Below are 22,865 nucleotides of genomic sequence, written 5' to 3' on the forward strand. Positions count from 1 at the left end.
TTTTTTCTTCAAGTCCGAGTCGAGTTGCAAGTCATCAAATTTGCGACTCGAGTTCGAGTCCAATTATCTGGCAAAATGAATGAATGAATAATGAGTACCTCCTGGAGGACAGGAATGACTGGGGGTTGCCTTTGCTGCAAAAAGTAAAGCACCATCAGGATGTACGCGTAAGATGACAGACTTCCTCTGGATGCATCTCCAATGTCACAGCACTGTAAATGCAAAAGTCCAATTTTGATACGGCATTATTTGTAACAGGAGACTTACCTTCTCTCATATGCAACCTTTAAGAAAAAAGAACAATTTAGCTGCATGGATAAAGAGGCAAAAATATATCTATGAATTAATTACAAAGACATTACTCCAGTATTGGCGTCTACAATTTTCTATGAGTTACTTTTACACATCTATTGTGTCATAGGGCTACTTAGGTTAAGTAATATTTATTACGATTAGGGCTGCCGCTATGGATATTTTTAGTAATTGATTAATATATGGATCAATTAATTAGATTGCGTAATCAGATAAACATTTTATGCATTGCAGAATAATTTCAGGAAGGATTAAAAAAGAAACACATGCTTATGCTTGCAATACAATTGATTTTGACCATTAGTGCCAACATTGCAATTTTAATAGAGTATTTTCAAACTACAGAACTGCACACACGCATACACACATTTACAATATATACACAGTGGCACCTCTACTTATGTAATTAACTGGTTCCACATAAGGTTTCAACAACTAATTGATAAAACCGAAAAAAATGATTATTAAATTGGTTGCCGACAAATGTGATTATCAAATATTGTCAGCAACTATTTAAAGTTGTAATCAATGATCGTGATCCTGATTGTGTCCCCTGCGCCAGTGACCGTTTGGTTACAGGAGGAATAGCAGCATGTAATGATGACTCAGTCATTAGAGAGTGCCACCATCTTCAGGATAGGATATTTGTGTGGCATTGCTATTATTATTGACCGCCAGCCACACTGTCTATATTTCGACAACTTTGGATTTCTGTCTTACCTTTGCAAAGACCTTTATCATACATCCCAGGAATTGCACACGCTCATCAAGTGCTGCATACGTAGCTAGCATTCTGGTGTTATGTTGAGCCTAGGGCAAGCCAAATCTCAATGTAGTTTTTGGAAAAATAATGGAGGAATTCCTATAGATTAAGGTTTAGTCACTCACCAAAGTGTTGTAGAGGCTGATGTCCCCCTCCAAACCACTCTGTTTGTGTTCAAACTTAACGATTGGCACTTTTGCTGTTGAAATTGGCAAGATGTTCTTCAGACCTTGTAATTGGGCAAAAATAGAGAACATTTTTGTTTGCAAATTAAGTTGCACATGCAAATAACCCAGGACTATTTAATCTTTGGGGGATGTCAATTAAGACCACGTGTATATGGTCTGTTCCATTTATTCAGGGGCCAGGTACATTTTAATAACAATTCATATTATTGAGTGGATTTTATGCTCTTGCATTTATTGTTGGCTATGATCAATTTTAATCTATTTTTTTAAAAACGTATTGTTCAATTTAAACAAAGATACAGACAAAGACGTAATGCTTATTTCTTGAAATGTAATTTCTTTACATCTGTCTGTTTAAGAGCAACAGAGTAAAAGAGTTCCCGTTTTCAGCATAAATAAATCATAGAATCCTGACTGGACTCATCGCATGAATTTGAATTGAAATTCACAGTTGTCCTGTACATCAATAACCTTTTGTTTTTGCACGTTTCAATCCCTATAACGTGTGAGGATACAAATGGTTTCCTCACATCTACTGGACCTAGTGTGATTATGATCACAGCAAATAAACTTCTTTCTTTAGCAGCGAAACACAGTCTCAAGCGCAGGACTGGTTATTGCCGCGGGCAATGTGGGTGACTGCCCATGGCGCAATCTATTTGGGGGCGCACTAAACTCTACCCCATTTCATTTTTTCAATTATATTACCAATCTGTTGTTTAGACTGGCCAACCCCCGGTCCGCAAGGCCCTAGGGTACCAGTCCGCCGGAGAAATAAATAACGTTTTAAGATCACAAAGACTCCAATCAATCACAAAACAATATAACGCACTCAGTTCATCGGGAGCCCACCCAATTTGTCAACACTGCTACACCTACGCTTGCATACTCTCACTTATGTGCTCTTCATACGAGAAATAAGGCTGGCAGCGCATTGCGAGGACGCCGTGTTTTTAGATTTTGACCCGTCACTGCTCCCTGCCCTCCTGACTCAGAAGATCTTCCTTCCAGTCCGAGTCACCACAGCTTATAGCACAGAAACATAATCAATGTGTATGGCGGTCAGGCCATTACATTTATGCGTCCACCTGACTCAGAAGGTCCTCCTTCCGCTCCGAGTCCCTGCAGCTTATAGCACAGAAAACTATTCAAGGTGTATGTTGGTAAGGTCATAACATACAGGATGTTTTTTTTCCTTTTGCTGTCGTGCTGCCTTCCCCGCCTCTGTCTTTAGCCATCGTGAAAGTCATCCGTTTGTTGAGAATTTATTCATAGACCATTTAAACATAGATGTATATTTTCCAGTCCGGTCTTTAAAATTTTCGTTTTCTTATCTCTACTGATACAGTAGAGATCTCTTCTATCTCTACTGATAAAGTGCTTTTGTAACAAGTTAGTAAAAAAAATATGTGCCTAACTTGTAATTTCTACATGAAGATGATGATTATGATTTAGTGTAAAAAACGCTGAAAACAACCATTCAATTTTATTGTTTCAACCAAGGGTGGTTAGTACATCAACCTCACAGGTCTCAAATCGGGAGTTAAATCCCCGCTTGGTTCCCGCTGTCCTGTGTGGAGCTTGCATCTTCTCCCTCATGCCAGCTTGGTTTTTCTCCGGGTTTTTCACTCCAAATTGTCCATAGGTATGCGTGAGCAAGAAATGCAACGCTCCGCCCAGTGCTCGCAGAGACATTACAAAGAGGGAGTTGCGACCAGAGACATTACACGAGGAGTTGCGGGGGAGAGAGCCAGTGCCCCAGATGTTCTTATGAGCAGCCAACGAGAAGTAATATATACTCCTCGTATTAGCGATCGCTCCGGCATTCGCGCTGAGTGACGGAAATAAACACTGAATGAAATCCAACGCTCCACCCAGTGCTTGTAGATATCTGTCATACAGGAAAGAGATGCGGCAAAAAAGACGCTACAATGATAAACAGCCTCATGTCTTGGCCACCTGGCTTTCTCGTATCTCAATTTTTTTCTCATATCTAGAGATAATTATTTGCTCGAAATTTTACTCGTATCTCGAAATGCTCGTATGTTGGGGTGCTCGTATGTCGAGGTACCACTGTACCTCGATTATTGCGGTTAATAAAAAGTTCAAATCCGCGAAGTAGGGTCACCCCATTAAAAAAATTAAAATAATTCTTCAGTGAGTCCTAGTAGCTAGAGTGGCTTCTGGTTGCGAGTTTCAGCGTCACATTTTTATGAACTTTAAAAAACTAAAATAAATAAATTGAAAAAAACTTAGTTTTTTTTCTTCAGTGCTGAGTCTTAGTAGCAAGCGGAAGACTGGGGAGTTGCTTCCGCTTGCGAGTTTCAGCATGGATTTTCAAATTTTTATGAACTTAAAAAAATACTAATAATTAAAAAAAAAGTATAGAGGTTCACTCGCCTGACTTTGTTGCGGGCAGACGGGGGCTCGATTTCCGCAGGCGGCGGTATGATTGAGAGTGCGGATGGTCGTTTGTCTCTCCGTGCGCCCTAGGACTGACTGGCAACCAGACTAGGGTGCCTGCCTTTCGCCCAAAGACAGCTGGGTTAGGCTCCAGCAACCCCGGCAACCCTTTCGAGGATGGGCGGTATGGAAGATGAATGAATAAAAAATGAAGAATAATTTCCCCAGAAAAAAATCTGCGATGTAGTGAAGCAGCGATCACCGAAACGCGAAGTAGCGAGGTGTCTCTGTACTCATATACTCATATACACAGGGAACCAGCAGACTAACACCTATTCAAAGCGTTACTTTGTTAAGAACTTTCCTCCAATTTCAATTTAATAAACATATTCCTAAAATAATAACATATTAAAACACCTTTGTACTTATTTAACTTTTTTATCTGCATATGTCGCATGTTGACCCCCCCAAATTAATCAGAACAACCCATATATAAATGTTCTTTCCATTGTAGGGTAAATATCATTTTATTTATGTGCTTATTTTAATAAAGGAAAATTGTTAACTATAACAGTAGATCTGCACATTGAGAATTGGTAATATTCAACTCAAAGTTATTGGATTAGATTAAATATTATTCATTCCGTATCGGGAAATTCACTGTTGCAGTAGCAAGGTGAAGACACAGACACAGGAAAATACATTGTAGACCCAAATAAAATATATGATAAAAAAAATAAGTACATAAATAAATAAGCGTGTTACACGAACTCTACATAGCACTTTAAGAGCAACTAAAAGGTAAAAATAGGTGTTAAAATCAATTTACCTGTATGCTTCTTTAGTACTTTAGCAAGGCCTTCAATGATTTCTTTACAGTTCAGCTTCTGTACAGATAAAACAAATTGTAAGTGAAGACCAAAAACAAATAGTAGTCGCTGTGGGGATGGCTAGTGGATATGTCATCACATTCAAAAATGTAACTTCCATGTCCAAACAACAGGATAATGGTGCTGTTATTTGTCCCAGTCTGTTTTGCAAACATTTTAGCTTTTACTCATGTTATATGGTTATTTACTCATTAGAAACACATCCACTGCGTTTTTATGCATAGTACCTCCCCCCTACTCCCCCTCCGAAAACAGGGATACCAGTTCCCAATAGTTTTCGTACCCACTCCAGTTCTACAGTAAAGCCACTCCCAGAGTCCTACACAGGATCGTGAGCAACTATAAACACTAATTAGTGAAATGTTCCGGTAGCTAACGAGAGTGCATTCATTCATTTTATGAACCACTTTATCCTCATTAGGGTTGCGGGGGGTGGTAGAGCCTATCGCAGCTGACTCCAGGCCAGAGGGGGGGGGGGGGGGGGTACCCTGAATCGGTGGCCAGGGATACCAGTTCCCAATAGTTTTCGTACCCACTCCTGTTCTACAGTAAAGCCACTCCCAGAGTCCTACACAGGATCGTGAGCAACTATAAACACTAATTAGTGAAATGTTCCGGTAGCTAACGAGAGTGCATTCATTCATTTTATGAACCACTTTATCCTCATTAGGGTTGCGGGGGGTGGTGGAGCCTATCGCAGCTGACTCCAGGCCAGAGGGGGGGGGGCACCCTGAATCGGCGGCCAGGGATACCAGTTCCCAATAGTTTTCGTACCCACTCCTGTTCTACAGTAAAGCCACTCCCAGAGTCCTACACAGGATCGTGAGCAACTATAAACACTAATTAGTGAAATGTTCCGGTAGCTAACGAGAGTGCATTCATTCATTTTATGAACCACTTTATCCTCATTAGGGTTGCGGGGGGTGGTGGAGCCTATCGCAGCTGACTCCAGGCCAGAGGGGGGGGGGGGGGGACCCTGAATCGGTGGCCAGCCGATCGCAGGGCACAAGAAGACGGACAACAATGCACACTCACACCCAAACATAGGGGCAATTTAGAGTGTCCAATCAGCCTACCATGCATGTTTTTGGAATGTGGGAGGAAAATTGAGTACTCGGAGGAAACCTACGCATGGCCGGGGAGAACATGTAAACTCCACACAGATGGACCGACCTGGATTTGAACCCAGGACCCTAGAACTGTGAGGCCGATGCGCCACCACTCATCCGCCAGGCCACCCCACTACAGTGCACGCAAAGAAAATATCATCTTTCCTGCGTTAATTAACACATTTCAATGTAAAATTCATTTGTGTCATATTCATCTTTTTATCTGAAACCCAAATCGCCTCAGTGGATAACAAAAACAAAGGATTTGAACTTCCTGTTTCAAAATTTACACACGCACACTCACACATACATAGTGCCTTGCGAAAGCACTAGGCCTCTTTGAACTTTATCGATAATTATAAGGATAACTCATCTTTTTTTTCATTCAAATTTGAAGCTTCAAACTTCTGTGAAAAAGTAAATAAATTACTTTCCTCATTATTCAATTATGAAAGTAAGTTATCTTTGTAAGAAAAGCGAGTATAAAATGTGATGATTTTATACAGTATTTTAGTATTATCTCATCTCAATTTCTCCCACTTTATCCAAAGTCGGGTCGCGGGGGCAGCAGCTTCAGCAGGGAAGCCCAGACTTCTCTCTCCCCAGCCACTTCATCCAGCTCTTCCGTGAGTATCCCAAGGCAGTCCCGGGAGACAGTCTCCCCAGCATGTCCGAGGTCGGTCCCGTGGCCTCCTCCCGGTGGGACGTGCACGGAACACCTCCCGAGGGAGGCGTGCAGGGGGCATCCTCATCAGATGCCCGAGCCAACTCATCTGGCTCCTCTCGATCCGGAGGAGCAGCGGCTCTACTCCGAGCCCCTCCCGGTTGACCAAGCTTCTCACCTTATCTCTAAGGGAGAGTCCGGACATCTTGCGGAGGAAACTCATTTCAGCCACTTGTAGCCGGGATCTCATTCTTTCGGTCACGACCCACAGTTCGTGACCATAGATGAGGGTGGGAATGTAGATCGACCGGTAAATAGAGAGCCTCACCTTTTGGCTCAGCTCCTTCTTCACCACGACGGACCGGTGCAGACTGCAGACGGTGCCCCGATCTGCCTGTCGATCTCCCGCTCAATTCTTCCCTCACTCGTAAACAAGAACCCAAGATACTTAAACTCCTCCACCTGGGGAGGGACCTGATCCCTGACCTGGCGAGGGCACGCCACCATTTTCCGACTGAGGACCATGGTCTCAGATTTGTAGGTGCTAATTCTCATCCCAACCGCTTCACACTCGGTTGCGAATCATTCTAGCGAGAGTTGGAGATCACGGCCTGATGAAGCCAACAGAACCACATTATCTGCAAAAAGCAGGTATGCACTACTGAGGCCACCAAACCGGACCCGTTAAACGCCACGGCTGCGCCTAGATATTGTGTCCATATAAGTGATGAACAGAATCGGTCACATAGGGCAGCCCTGGCGGGTTCCAACCCCTACTGGAAACGGATCCGACTTACTGCCGGATACGCAAGCCAGACTCTGACACCGGTCCCCGCGTAACAGGGGTTCCGGAACTCCATACTCCTGGGGTACCCCCCACAAGACTGCCCGGGGGATACGGTCGAATGCCTTCTCCAAGTCCACAAAGCACATGAGACTGGTTGGGCAAACTCCCATGACCCCCCAAGGACCCTGCTGAGGTTGTAAAGCTGATCCAGTTCCACGGCCAGGACGAAAACCACACTGCTCCTCCTGAATCCGAGATTCGACCTGCTGGTGGACCCTCCTCTCCAGTACCCCCAGTACTCCCGGGGAGGCTGAGGAGCATGATTCCTCGGTAATTGGGACACCCTACTCGATCCCTCTTTTTAAAAAGGGGAACCACCAACCCGGTCTGCCAATCCAGAGGCACTGTCCCCGATGTTCACGTGTTGCAGAGGCATGTCAACCAAGACAGCCCCACAACATCCAGAGCCTTTAGAAACTCCCGAGCGGATCTCATCAACCCACGGGGCCTTGCCACCAAGGAGCTTTTTAACCACCTCAGAGACTTCAACCCCAGAGATAAAAGAGTCTACCCCAGAGTTTGTCGGCTCTGCTTCCTTATGGGAAGGCACGTGTAATTGAGGTCTTCAAAGTATTTGCCCCACCGATTCACAACATCCCGAGTCGAGGTCAGCATCACCCCATTACCACAGTACACTGTGTTGACGGTGCAATGCTTCCTCCTTCTGAGACGGCGGATGGTGGACCAAAATTTCCTTGAAGCCACCCAGAAGTCGTTCTCCATGGCCTCACCGAACTCCTCCCATGCCCGCGTCTTTGCCTCAGAAACGACCAGAGCCTTATGGTGCTTGGCCACCCATTACCCGTCAGCTGCCTCTAGAGTCCCAAGGGCCAAAAGGGCCCGGTCGGACTCCTTATTCAGCCTGACGGCATCCCTTACCGCCGGTGTTCACTAGCGTGTTCTGGGGTTGCCGCCATGGCAGGCACCGACCACTTTGCGGCCGCAGCTCCGGTGTTCCGCCTCAGCGCGGAACATGGTCCACTCGGACTCAATGTCCCGCGCCTCTTCACGGACCTGAGAGCTCTGTCGGAGGTGGGAATTGAAACCCCTTCTGACAGGGGACTCCGCCAGGCGTTCCCAGCAGACCCTCACGAAATGTTTGGGTCTCCCGGGCCGCACTGGTTTCTGCCCCCACCATCGGAGCCAAATCACCACTAAGTGGTGATCGGTTGGCAGTTCCGCCCCTCTCTTTACCCGAGTCTCCAAGACATGCGGCTACAGGTCCGATGTGGCCTAGGTTGTCCTGGTGCCAAGTGCACATATGGATACCCTTATGCTTGAACATGGTGTTCATTATTGTCAATCCACAATGAGCGCAGAAATCCAACAATAGAAGACCACTCGGGTTTTGATCAGGGGGGCCATACTTCCCAATCACTCCCCTCCAGGTCTCACCGTCATTGCCCACATGAGCAGTGATGTCCCCCCAGTAGAACGAGGGAGTCCCCCGAAGGAGCACTCTCTAGCACCCCCTCCAAGGACTGCAAAAAGGGTGGGTACTCTGAACTGCAGTTTGGTGCATACGCACACAGTCAGGTCCTGTCCCCCCACCCGAAGACAGAGGGACGCTACCCTCTCGCCCACGGGGTAAACCCCAACATACAGGCAACAGGTACCGTATTTACTCGCATATAAGCCACCCGCGCATATAAGCCGCACCCTGAAAGTTGCCTTGACATTTTTGAATTCTACAATTTCTCGCGTATAAGCCTAGGGCCTTTAGGGAGTTTAGTGCGTCCCCAATTTTCACCTCCATATTCATGGTTTTAATAGGGAATACAAATGTGTCACTTTGAAGGGAAAATCTTAAGAAAAATCATCCCAAGTGGTATGTCTGAGATACTGTATGAATCAAAAGCACATTAGGGTCAATATCATAAGGAAGTTAATATGCCTGTCTTTGTAAATGCAAAATATTAAATAATTCACTTTGAAAAAAGAAATACCATAATTACTCGAATATAACGCGCACTCGAAAATAACACGCAGGTAATTTTGGGCCAAAAAAATCTTGAAAAACGCAGTACTCGAATATAGTGCGCACCTAAAATTTCCCGCTGACGAAAATCAGAAATCTTACCTTTTTTTCTTCGTTTCACGATTGTTTTGTTCAAAACCGGATAGAGAAATCTTCAGGTACGAGCGTGTCGAGTGTCGTGCAGTTGGAGTTATGCGTTTGAATTTTAGGGCAATAGATGATACACAGAGTGGACAAACATATCATGTAGACATGTTATGTTGCAATACCTTTTAGACTTCCTTGAACATTGACTACATTTCAATTGACAATACCATGTTTTAATTCAAATATCTATTGTCATTCTCAAACAAGAAAAGGAACATACAAATTGAATAAATAAATGATTTGAAGATATGCACAATGGAAAAGACTATCACATGTAACAAGGGAATGTACTGCCCCCCGCTGGACATATTTCTAAATACAAGTACGTACTACACTACAATGTAGTATTCTACTTTCCAGCTTATTAATGCAGGATTGTGATGTTTGTGAGGCTTGACGATCTTTAATATGCGTGTATTTTGAATTCAAAGTTGGAAATTGCACAATGTCCGTGTGTCAAAGTGAGTTTGACAATGCTTTTTTCGATCGAAAATTTGTAATTTATTTTAGTTATTGATTATAACACGCACCCCCAACTATTGGAATTAATTATATAGCAAAAATATGCGTGTTATATTCGAGTAATTACGGTAGGTCTATCTTGATGAGAACCTGGTGCTTTCTGATTACAGAAATTACATTTTTTTTTTACCAGAAGTCTAAGATGTTGTGGCAGCCATATTGCTTCTAATGTCAAAATATCTCAATTCTTTCGATGGTTAATATGACTCTGGTGCTTTCTGATTACATAAATTACCGTATTTTCACGACTATTTGGCGCATCGTATTTTACGCCGCAGTGTCAGTAACGAGTGCTATTTCTGTATTTTAGACACACAAAGCACGCACCATTTCATTAGACGCATATATATTAAATGTTATACGTATATGGATGAACATTGAAACGCAATAGCGCTGGCAACCGGAAGCAGCCTATTTCCGGGTTCCGGTGCGCAGTGACTGCTGGGAAATATAGTTCTTGCACGCTAAAAACATGTTTTAAAAAGGCAACGGAAGCAAAACTGAGTTCGGTTGTACTTTATTTAGACATTTTACAACTTACTCACGTCATCATCACCCATAAATCCATCAAAGTCCTCATTTTCTGTGTCCGAAATAAACAATTGCCCAAACGAGCCTTCCAAAAAGCCGGGTCCAGCGTTTGTAGTTCTCAAGCCTACGGGAATGACGGCAAGCTCCGAGTTATTATATATAATATATATATAGTTCGCAGTCTACCTTTGAATGCTCCGTTGAAGCCAACATTTAGCGGCAGGATTTCTTTTGTAAATACAGCCGAAATGACGCACAGGACCAAATTAGTGTGGTCGCCGTCATACTAACTGTATTGAAGAACTGGGTGTATTAAGAACTCTATATCCCAGCAGTCACTGCGCAGTACTTTATCTACGGGAAAATAGTAGTCAGGCTGCTTTCCGTAGTTGTCTTATCGACTGATTTATTTTATTTTATCGTGATAACAATTTTAGTATTGGTCCATATATAAAGCGCACTGGATTATACGGCGCCCTGTCTATTTTGGAGAAAATTTGTGACTTTTATGCGCGCCTTATAGTCGTGAAAATACGGTACAGTTTTCTTACCAGAAGTCTAAGATGTTGTGGCAGCCATATTGCTTCTAATGTCAAAATATCTCAATTCTTTCGATGGTTAATATGACTCCAATAGTTGCCACTTTCGTGCAAGAAATAAAACAAAAAGAAAATCAAGGTGGAATTTCTTTATTTATTTCAAACTCAAGGCTACTCGCGGCTCGCGAAAAAAATGTAGACGGCAGTGCCCCGATCTCACTAAGATGGCTGCGCCCCGAACTCCCTAAGATGGCCGTTCCCCGACCTCACTAAGATGGCCGTGCCCCGAGCGAGCAGTGACGGGAACATTTTGCGTTTTATGCAAAATACGTTATTTTCATGAATTTCATTCATAGACGTCAAAATACATTTTGTTTTGCGTTTTATCTGTTTTTTCTTTCCTCTAATTTGAAATAAATGACCGTATCGGCATTCGCTTGCGTCGTGACGGCGCGCACATTGGCACCATTTTGTAGTAATCATAAGAGGTCTTCTGAGTCATTCTTTGTCTGGTCCCTCACCTCAGACCAGTTTGCCATGGGTGACCCTACCAGGGATACGAGCATACTCTCGAGACGGTCCCGATGCGGCCGCCAAGTGCCCGAGTATGCGGGAGGCTGCTTATGAGAACAGCATCGCTCTCTCGCTGCATCTCCATCGCGTAAAGATATCTACGAGCACCGGCCGTACAGGTTTAATTTTTTTGCATTAATCAGTGCAAGATTAAGGGAAAAACAATGGATCAAAAGCAAGCCAATTCAATAAAGGGCTAAATATAATTTACAAGCTGCGCAGTGACATCCATAATGAGATGGAGAGCCTTCATTTAATATGGTTCAAAGATAAACATTACGCGGGAGATAGCGTGACTGAGTCGATGATGGCGGCGTCTGCACGAGCATCGATCAGAGGCTCTCTCTACTTGTGCACTCTTTTCATGTGTTTGAGTCTTGTCGCAAGTTGTTCGTCAAAACCAGACTTTAAATTCAGCTATAACCATTTGGACTTATTAAACTTCGGCGACCAGCATCGAAATATGGTTTCTAGCGACTTTCACTGGGAACATAACATACCGGAGGAGATCGCAACACTAGAGGCGGCCCCGTGGTTTGTTATCGGGTTTGGTCGGCAAAAGGGAAGGCGTCGGGAAAGAAAACCGAAGCTAGGCTGTTGAGTCGGCCTGTTGTGTTTGGATTGGATAACTTTATTCATCCCGTATTCGGGAAATTTCATTGTGACAGTAGCAAGAAAAGGCATAGTTATAAGTTAGACAGTACAGTCCGGTTACCAGCATCGAAATATGGTTTCTAGCGACTTTCACTGGGAACATAACATTGAGTCAGCATAGTGACAGTCACATAGCACTATGTTTATTAAACTCGACGAGTTGTTTGTCGCATTTCTGCCTCTGTTTCCATTATTTACCTCTTGGACCATTTGGACGAACATGCGAGTGAACCATCAATGGACTTTCACTCAACATTTGGTGACCCCAATGCTGAAAGGGGGAAGTGACCTCCTTTCCATATGCACGGAGCTCTTGGGTGAAATCATGGCGCCGCAATTGATTAAGGTAAGAAGACATTTATGTTCTTAGATTTGATTTTGCTCTGAGCTTTGGTGAGTGTGGTAAGGTTCACTGTAAATTTACAAATCTATAAGGTGGCTTTGAAATTAAATGTGAGTTTGGAGTCAAAATAGTTAATAGTAAATGTTAGAAATTCCGTTTGGAACGGTGCAGCCTAAGGTAGCGATATAATCGGGGAAATTCCGTTTGGAACTGCGCGGCCAAAGGTGGCGATATAATCGGGGAAATTCCGTTTGGAACGGCGCGGCCAAAGGCAGCGATATAATCGGGGAAATTCCGTTTGGAACGGCGCGGCCAAAGGCAGCGATATAATCGGGGACATTTTGTTTGGAACGGCGCGGCCAAAGGTGGCGATATAATCGGGGAAATTCCGTTTGGAACGGCGCGGCCAAAGGTGGCGATATAATCGGGGAAATTCAGTTTGGAGCGGCGCGGCCTAAGGCAGCGATTGAATCGGGGAAATTTCGTTTGGAACGGCGCGGCCTAAGGCAGCGATTGAATCGGGGAAATTCCGTTTGGAACGGCGCGGCCAAAGGCTTATATGCGAATAAATACGGTAATGTAGAATAAGGAGGTAACAATTTATACTGATAGCAAGTATGCTTTTTCTACTTGTCACATATTTGCACAATATTGGAAAAGCAGGGGGCTTAAAACTTCTCCGGGCAAAGCAGTGACGCATGGGGAATTGTTGAAACAATTCCTTGATGCTGTACAAACGCACAAACTAATTGAAATTTGTAAATGTGCAGAACATACTTCAAATTCAGATCCTATTTCTTTAGAAAATGCCTTTGCGGACAAAACAGCAAAGGACGCTGCCAAGAAGCCTTTTCTTGGGATGGTAGAGACAAATTATGAGAAAGACATTTTGACAGATGACATTTTAATAAGAATGCAACAACAAAGTCTAAAATTGGAACTTAAAGGATGGACAAAGGAGCTATATTGCAAAATGGGATATATTTGAGCACAGAAGGAAAATCAATTTTTCACAAAAAATTGTTTACCGTATTTTCACGACTATAAGGCGCACTTTAAAGTCTTAAATTTTCTCCAAAATAGACAGGGCGCCTTATAATCCAGTGCGCTTTATATATGGACCAATACTAATATTGTTATCACGATAAAATAAAATAAATCAGTCGATAGGGTACACATCCTCTACAGCTCTCACAACTACGGCAAGCAGCCCCCGACTCTATTTTTCACGTAGAAAAAGTACTGCGCAGTGACTGCTGGGATATATAGTTATTTTGTCAATACACCCAGTATGATGGCGAACACACTAATTTGGTGCTCGCCGTCATTCCGGCTGTATTTACAAAAGAAACCCTGCCGCTAGATGTTGGCGTCAACAGAGCATTCAAAGCTAGAGTGCGAACTATATATATATATATATATATATATATATATATATATATATTATATATGGATGAATATCGAACCGCAATAGCTCTGGCAACAATGGCAAGCAGCCCCAGACTCTATTTCCGGTGTGCAGTGACTGCTGGGATATATAGTTCTTTTGTCAATACACCCAGTATGACGGCGAACACACTAATTTGGTGCTGGCCGTCATTTCGGCTGTATTTACAAAAGAAATCCTGCCGCTAAATGTTGGCGTCAACAGAGCATTCAAAGCTAGACTGTGTGTGAGTGTGTGTGTGTGAGTGTGTGAGTGTGTGAGTGTGTGAGTGTGTGAGTGTGTGTGAGTGTGTGTGTGTGTGTGTGAGTGTGTGAGTGTGTGTATGTGTATATATGTATATATATATATACATATATACATATATATATACATATATATACACATATATATATATACACATATATACACATATATACATACATATACATACACATATACATATACATAGATATACATACAGTGAATTCCTCGGTAAAATGTCGCGATAAGGCAAAAAACATCTATATATATACGACCATTCGCCAAACGGCTCAAAATGCATTTAATGATTAAATACAAATACTAATATTTGTATTTAATGATTAAACGCTGTTTTCGGCTGGATTTGACCGAATTTGAGAGCATTTTGAGCCGTTTGGCGAATTGGCTCTGTTCTTAAAATGGCCGACAAGCGACGACGTTGAGCTCCGTTGTCTCACAACGCGCATCGGACATCTAGTCTGTATACACGAAGAATATGTGAATTTCCTTTGTTTTCTTTTAAATAAAATACTAGTATAAAATACAATACTAGTATATACAATACTAGTATTGTATTTTATACTAGTATTTGTATTTAATCATTAAACACATTTTGAGCCATTTGGCGAATGGTCGTATATATATAGACGTTTTTTTGCCTTATCGCGACATTTTACCGAGGAATTCACTTCCCTGGGCTCGGTTCTAAAGTCCAAAGAGCTCCAGTATTTGTATTTGATTATTAAATGCTGTTTTAGGATGAAATTAACATGAGTGCCATCATTATATGCCGTGTACTTGTATTTAGAAATATGCCCAGCGGGGGGCAGTACATGCCCTTATTATTGTGGGGGGCAGGCAGTACATGCCCTTGTAATTCCTAAATGAATGTTATCTGTAACGGCCGTAAATGGCCCGCGGGCCGAGGTTGAAAAACTTGTACACACGATCCGGGGGCGGGGCGAGCGCGCCGGCGAAACTTCCGCTCGGCGGAAGCTCAGTTCGGCCGATTGACCGTTCGGTGGAACGTCCATTCGGCGACCTGTCCGTCTGTCAAACGTCCGTCGGCGAAACGTCTTTCAGCGAATCATCCGAGCACCATATATATATATGGATGAATATCGAACCGCAACATGAGATTATGGCTACGTGAGGAGTATGTCAAGCGACCGGATGGCTTTTTTCACGGCTCGCCGTCACTTTTGATTTGCGACTCCACATCAGCGGTGAAAAACCAAGTCACGAAAATGAACTCAGAGTTTGCCGTCATTCCCGGAGGCTTGACTAAAGAACTACAACCGCTGGACATCGGCATCAACCGGGCTTTCAAAGCAAAGTTGCGAGCTACATGGGAACAGTGGATGGTAGCTGGCGAACACAGCTTCACGAAGAGTGGAAGGCAGCTAGTTACGCTACGATTTGCGAATGGATTGTGGCCGCCTGGGCGAACGTGTCTGCTTGGATTGGATTGGATAACTTTATTCATCCCGTATTTGGGAAATTTCATTGTGACAGTAGCAAGAAAAGGCATAGTTATAAGTTAGACAGTACAGTCACAAAGGCCGTAGAACAACAAAGCAAAAGCAAAAAGTACAAAGCAAATCAAAGTAAATGGAAAATGGAAACAAAAACTGGAACCACACACAGGAAGTCTTCCACAAGATGGGGAACTTCTGCAGACTGTGACCGAGGTAGAGAATATGCATTGCCACTCTTCCAAGCTTATCCGCACAGTTCCGAAGTAGTCTGGAGCTGAAGACAACAGTAGCAGAGTAGGGCACCTCGACTCCGTTGCTACTAAGCGCTGACAGCTCTTCCATCTTATCCCACGATGGAATGGTTGGTCAGAAGCGTTGCCTTTTCTCCCGGCACTTTTGTCCAGCTCCGAATCCCCGGCGGCACCGAGGTGTTGCTCCTTCCGCTGCGTATTGTAACAGCTAGACCCATGTGTGTGACAGCGTAGGCATGGCTGAATGGTTCCAAAAAAAGAAGTAGCCGAAAGAAGCCAGGCTAACAGAACAAGGAAAGTACTAAGTAAAGTAAAGAGGAATGTATTAAGAAATATTAAAATGTAATTTAAAAAAAGATAGAAGGGCTGTAAATCACGGAAAACATAAGAGTGTACAGAGCTACTTCCATGGCTCCCGCGTGAACGGCGCCATCTTTTGCTTTTGCACCGTTGTTCGAGTTTTTGCCAAAGCCGGCATCATCTCTGTGGAGCCACATGGCAATGATGGTGACTCTGAGAACGAAGAGAGGGGACCCGGCGTTTTCGATGACTCATTTGGATAATTGTTCAATTCGGACACAGAAAATGAAGACTTTGATGGATTTGTGGGTCATGATGACGTGAGTACATTGTAAAATGGCTAAATAAAGTACAACCAAACTCAGTTTTGCTTCCGTTGCCTTTTTAAAAACGTGTTTTTAGCGTGTGGGTGTAGCGTGTATGTTTAAGCTGGTCTATGTTTTGCCATGCCTGGCTGCGTCTATAAAAACGGTGCGTCCTTTGTGTGTGTAAAATACAGAAATAGCACTCATTACTGACACTGCGGCTAAAAATACGATGCGCCGTATAGTCGTGAAAATACGGTAGATGTGCGGCTATTTTGAGCCATGGGAAGACTCATTTCTCAATGGGGGGTATGGTAAATCTTTTAGTGCTGAGTCCTAGAAGCTAGAGCGGCCTCTGGCGGCGAGTTTCAGCCTGGATTTTCACATTTTTATGAACTTTAAAAATATCTTTAAAAATATCTATAAATTATAATATATATATAATTTATATATATATATATATAATAATTTATATATATATATATATAATAATTTATATATATATATATATATATATATATATATATATATATATATATATATATATATATATATTTGTTTCCTTCCGTGCTGAGTCCCAGTAGCAGTGGCTTCTGGTGGTTTTATTTTCTTTTCTATTAAGAGGCCCACACATGAGAGAGAGAGAGAGATATTCATGTTACATTCATGTTATTGATTTTAATATGGAGATGAAAAGAGCTGTGCAGTGTGATGAGATGAATATGATGATGAATGACACTGTACCGGCAGCAAGCTTTTGTCCTTTTTTTTAATGCTCGAGGATTCTGTGACTTGTAAATAAGGCCCGGCTTCAGCATGAATCCTGCAGCATTCCCACACATGAGGAGAGTCAATCGATCTTTGTGAGCCTTGAACCCTGGGTTCTGTAGTTCGTACTTGAACAGAAATGTTCAGGGCGGCATTCTCTTCCAAAAGAGGCCAGTTTCATCCATGTTGAAGATTTGCTCCGGGAGATATTTTCCTCAATATTTTTAGGGAACACGTCCCCAACATAACGCCGCGCTGCCGCTTCGTCTGCAGAGGCTGCCTCTCCATATCACGGCACGCTATGAAGGCCGAATCGCCACTTGAATTTTTTCGAACCAACCCCTGCTGGCAACAAAATTTGTACATGGTCGTCGCGGGCTAGTCTGACTTGAGGTACGAGGCTAGGGAGCGTGTTCGTCGCCGTCTTCGTCGCCATTACCACCTTCAGGGACCATAACATTGTGTAAAGCTTTAGCCTTACCTCGGATTATATTTGCATCCAGGGTAATACATTTCAACATGTCCAATAAAGTCACTTTTTCATTCATTGTTAGCATTTTTCGCTTGATGCCCGAACGGATAGAGAGCATTTAGGCGCCATGACGAGTGCTGAAGAAATGCAGAGAGGAATTGGCCATCACGAGGGTGCTGGCCAATCGGCATCCTTGACCTCACGAGGGTGCTGACCAATCGGCATCCTGGACGTCACGAGGGTGCTCATTCGGCTGGAATCTTGGGTGACTGAAACGTTCCTAGGTGGTGCGGAAGGCATCCGTTGTTTTGTTTTTTATATTTAAAAAAAAATAACTTTTGAATATTTTTTGACCCGCGAAGGAGTGAATCAGCAATAACCGAAGCGCGAAGTAGCGAAGTCGTTATATACTTATAACAAATATATTATTATATATAAAAATGATAATAACAATGAAAACAGCGAATATAAAATTTTAAAAAGCACAAAGAACCCACTGACAGCTGGTTTAGCCTTAAAATGTGGTAGGGGATGTCCAGAAAGCAAAAAAAAAATGTTTATGTCGCCCTATGCTCTTTTTATGCATGGTTAGAAATCCTACCAGCTCTGACAAAGAGTTTATTGCTATAACCCACAGATTTTGCACTCAATGACACTCAGCCTGTGCATGTTTTCAGCACTAATTTTCAAACATTTCATGTATTATATTTAGAAACCAATCATCAAAATGATGTGTTCCTTTTCCTGCTTTGGTTCAACTCAAGAGTCAATCCGGTAATTTAGGGGGTGGGACAGGAGAAAAATAGCATTTTAAGGGATGGATTCATTTGACATTTTTGACCTATTTGGAAGTATTCTTTAATTTACTTTTTTAGATGTGTAAGTAGATTTACTCAGGAACTACATATTTTATTATTTTGTATAATATGATGAGTAGGATGTAAAATGTCATTTATTTCTGTAATAGCCCATGTACAGTGCTTACCTCTGCTGTTTCAAGTCCCTCTAGAGTCATGCAAATGTCAAGGTCACTGTCATGGAAACCAAAGCCATTCTTGGAGGATCCAAATAAACACAGCTGAGCTTTATCTGCAGATGCACATTCACAAAATCATATATTTTCTTCCAAAGCATAGTATACAATAAATGTCATTATACTTTCATTACATACTGTGTCATTAACTCCTCATAGAGGTATCATTTGAAGTGTTCGTTACATATAAAGCCTCATAAGATATTTGGTCCTTATTGCACTGCCCAATGAGTTACTCTTTCCATAATATCGTAGTTATGTACTACATCTTGCAAACAGAACAAATATGTCTTGCACATGGAAGAATAATCACGTACAACCAACATGTTAAACACAACACTTCTTACTACCATCTCAGCAAACCTTAACAAATTTTCCATAGGAGGCATGTTCTGTCAAACACTTACCATTATACTCTTTTCTTATGAACCTTTCCAGATTGACAAGGATCTGCTCTCTTTTGTCCTGCTCATCATGCGTGGGTGCCAGTTCAGCTAAAACAGACAACATGCAACATCGTAGTGATTGATAAATATGGAGAGGTTTTGCAATGGTCATGTGTCATTCCTATTATGATATATTTCCAGTACTACAATATTGCTGAAAACAACAACAACATTGAATTTGATTTAAAAAAATCTATTTAACCTAATTGCTATACTTCCATGTCCCAAGGACCATGACCTTCTGTAGCCGATGATTCGACTGCTGTTTTGTATAAAGAGGAAAAGGCCTGACGTGATATTGAAATGTCTTATCTTCATCTTTTCATTAATCAACAGCTATAATGGGAGAGGGAACCCTGTTGGAATGCCTTTGTGTGTGTGTTGTCTATACATTAGCTAACAGGTTAGATAGATAAATGATATAGTACAAATCTAGACATTTCTCTGAAAACTCGCAAATTCATACAATGGCATAGTTTGCAAAGCCCATCAAGAATCTCTCTGAAATGACTGTCCATTGGAGGCAGAAGCTTCAACTCTATCTTCTTGAAGTCATCCGGACACTCCTCTTTCAGATGTCCATCTCGTTTGCAAATACTGCACACAACATTTGGAGGCTAAAATGAAATATAGGGGACAATTTAAAAAATGTTATTGGTTTACAGTAACCATGGGCAACACATGCAGATGTTTAATATGATCTGTTTTTATTACCTTACCACCAGTGAAAATCTTCTTATCAAAGACATAATGAAAATCCTCTGTTATGATACCCTCTGTTTTGGGAAAACACTTTGCCTCTTCCTCACTCTTTATTTCTTCGTCCACTAAGTCATTGACAGAAAGGAAAGGGATTGACCGGTGTTCAGCGATTTTGTTATCGCCAATGAGGGACATTTCTTTGAGGCTGCCCTCAAGGGTCTTCTCAATCTTTGTTGTGTACTGATTTGATTTTTTTTTATCAGCACTTATACTTTTACCAACATCCCCTGATGGTTGGAATGTCATTGAAATCTTCTCAACTTTTAACCTAGTTAAGTTAGTCTCTATCTCAAAAGCACTCATTGAGGCATCCTCCTTTTTCTTTACCCGGGGCAACTTGGATCCAAAATTCACAGTTGTTTTTCTATTCTGATGCGCAATGCATTTTCTCTGTGGGCAGGCAAAGTACTTATAAGCTGTGCGGAACCGCTCCTGTATGTACTCAAACACCATTTGGCTGTTTAAGCTTCGAGCAACATTCCTCTTCAAGGCAAAAGGATCTTAGCAAAAGAAAAAGATTTGAGTCAGTTTTTTCAATTTATCCCAACAGTTATAAGGATCAATATTCTCATGGTGACCTTACATACACCCACAATTGTTCTATGCATCAGAAAAATAGAAATACATGTGTGAGCCGTAGGTTGCCATCCATGTGGTTTTTAACTTGCAATCAGTTTTTAAGACGAATTGCTCTGCAGTTTTAAACTCAGTGATGGGTTGATTATGCAAGTACCAGGTAACTTTGTGTTTCCTACTCACTGATTTGCCAATGGCCAACGTGAGGTCTCAACATATGAACTTGGTGGCGAACAAACACAGTTACCAATGGCCAACCACAGAAAAGTTTTAAATCATCAAATTGTATCCACTCAGCCGTGAGAACATGACTATATGCAGAGGCAAAATAAATTGACCAACAAATTAGGGATATCCTGCAAATGTATATGCACGCACACACGCACACAAACACACACAAGCTCACCTAATGCTAATGTTCAGACTTACCTTCAATAGCAAGCCGGCGACGAGGCCAGTTCTTCGTCTCCCGAGAGAGAAGCTCTTTTAAACGAATGCTGATAATGTACTCTTCCAATGCAAACTCAAGTGTGTAGAAACGAATTAATTCCAACCATAACTGTCCCAGTGAGACATTTTGACACAATTCAAACGTCAGCCGCGCCTTGAAAGAGTTTAATGAAAAAAAAAAGTTAAAAAAGACCCAAACCGAGAGAAAGTACTTCCAGTTCACCTCCAGTAGTTAGCTGGGAAAAAGGGTCCCTGGGCAATATTGTGCAGGTTGATAAATATCTGGTGTTATAATGTTGTTCAGTCTTCTATATGACAAATAATCCCTCTTGCCAATTTCCATGGACGCCGCTATATTAGGACTTGATGTCACGTTGAGTCATAAGGCTTCTCTTGCAACCACCAGTAGAAGACACAATGATATAGAATTATCAAATGTCGATGCCAATAGCAATTAAACAAACAAAAAAAAACATGTGATTACTCGCGGCTAAAGCTCATTTTCTAATTATTATGAAAGGTACTATTTGAAAGACTATGTAAACGTAAAGATCATAAATTAAATACACTAATAGAAATCCAAATCATTATTGAACTTGTAAGAATTGGGTTTAATAGTTCAAGCTTCTTTCTGAACTTTCTAAAATGACTCCAAAAAATTCATCCATTAATTTTTTCTTCACAACTCTCGTTCATTCGCTCTCATACTGTAGTGATCGGTCGCTGCAACGTGCAGCACGGCAACCTGGGTGAAGAGACCAGCTGCTACATCTCGGAACTTTTCACCACGCTGGTGGACCTTACGAGAATTTATTTTTATTTATTCGCAGCACACAGATTGCCACAACACGCGTGCATCTCGAGAGTGGAAGCGTATTCACTTCCCGTGTCTCCCTTTTAACCGCACGGCGGAGCAAATTAACATGGGTTCTACCAGATAAATTTTGCATGTTTAAAAAAATAGTCGTTCTTCACAGGTGATGTGCGCCATGCAAAGTTCATTCGCAAAATAACAGGAAATGGAAAGATGTAGTCCATTTCACTTATCATTTCTTCTTTGGCGCGGAGTGCCAACCATTTCAGCGCCAAAGTAGAAGTGGTACCCTGACCGCCATTTTTCATCTGTATTCCGCTTGCGAGCTTCAGCTTGGATTTTGACATTTTTAACTTTTTTTTATACTTCAGAAAAAAATCTGCGATGTAGTGAAGCCACAAAAGTTGAAACTGCAAAGTGGCGAAGGATCATAGTATAAATTACAAAGAGTACAGTTTCAGATACAAGTTTGAGTTTTTAATTTGTGATGAAATTCTTGACAAAGTTTAAAAGTTCTCATCTCTCATCTCATCTTCCGCTTCATCCGAGATTGGGTCCCGGGGGCAGCAGCTTCAGCAGTAAAGCCTAGACTTTCGTCTCCCAAGCCAGTTCATCCAGCTCTTCCCAGAGGATCCCAAAGTGTTCCGGGGCCAACCAGGAAACATACTCTTTCCAGCGTGCCCTAGGTCAGCGGCGTGGCCTCTTCCTGGTGGGACGTGCCCGGAACACCTCCCTAGGGAGGTGTCAAGGGGGCATCCTAATCAGATGCCGGACCCTACTCATCTGGCTCCTCTCGATCCGGATTAGGGGCGGCTCTACTCCGAGACCCTCCTGGATGACTGGATTTCTCACCTTATCTCTAAGGGAGAGTCCAGACACTGGAGAAAACTCATTTCAGCCGCTTGTATCTTGACTTTCGGTCACGGTGGGAACATAGGTCAACCAGTAAATAGAGAGATTCGCCTTTAGGCTCAGCTTCTTCTTCATCACGACGGATCGATGCAGACGCTGCACTGATCCGCCTGTTGATCTACCGCTCCATTCTTTCCTCACCCGTGAA

General features: G+C 42.4%; 1 protein-coding gene across 13 annotated transcripts in view; it reads right to left on the bottom strand.

Annotated features, from left to right (window-relative positions):
• Positions 1–22,865, bottom strand: part of tut4 (terminal uridylyl transferase 4) — a 140,446-nt gene that overhangs the window by 51,487 nt on the left and 66,094 nt on the right. For 10 of the 13 annotated variants that reach the window (XR_013298446.1, XR_013298447.1, XM_077594614.1 and 7 more), the window contains 10 exons: positions 20,971–21,145; positions 19,918–20,465; positions 19,670–19,820; positions 19,165–19,251; positions 18,710–18,813; positions 4,496–4,553; positions 3,664–3,834; positions 1,201–1,304; positions 1,033–1,122; positions 99–212 (listed from right to left, as the gene is read on the bottom strand). Coding sequence is in view for 11 of the 13 variants with exons in the window: in XM_077594614.1 (XP_077450740.1) it covers positions 99–212; positions 1,033–1,122; positions 1,201–1,304; positions 3,664–3,834; positions 4,496–4,553; positions 18,710–18,813; positions 19,165–19,251; positions 19,670–19,820; positions 19,918–20,465; positions 20,971–21,145 (1,602 nt within the window). In the remaining 2 variants the exon portion in view is untranslated. The remainder of the gene's footprint in view (positions 1–98; positions 213–1,032; positions 1,123–1,200; positions 1,305–3,663; positions 3,835–4,495; positions 4,554–18,709; positions 18,814–19,164; positions 19,252–19,669; positions 19,821–19,917; positions 20,466–20,970; positions 21,146–22,865) is intronic. The other 3 variants (XM_077594616.1, XM_077594615.1, XM_077594617.1) reach the window with 2 other exon arrangements.

The sequence above is a fragment of the Stigmatopora argus genome, chromosome 24 (genome assembly GCF_051989625.1).
Source record: "Stigmatopora argus isolate UIUO_Sarg chromosome 24, RoL_Sarg_1.0, whole genome shotgun sequence".
Taxonomy (NCBI): domain Eukaryota; kingdom Metazoa; phylum Chordata; class Actinopteri; order Syngnathiformes; family Syngnathidae; genus Stigmatopora; species Stigmatopora argus.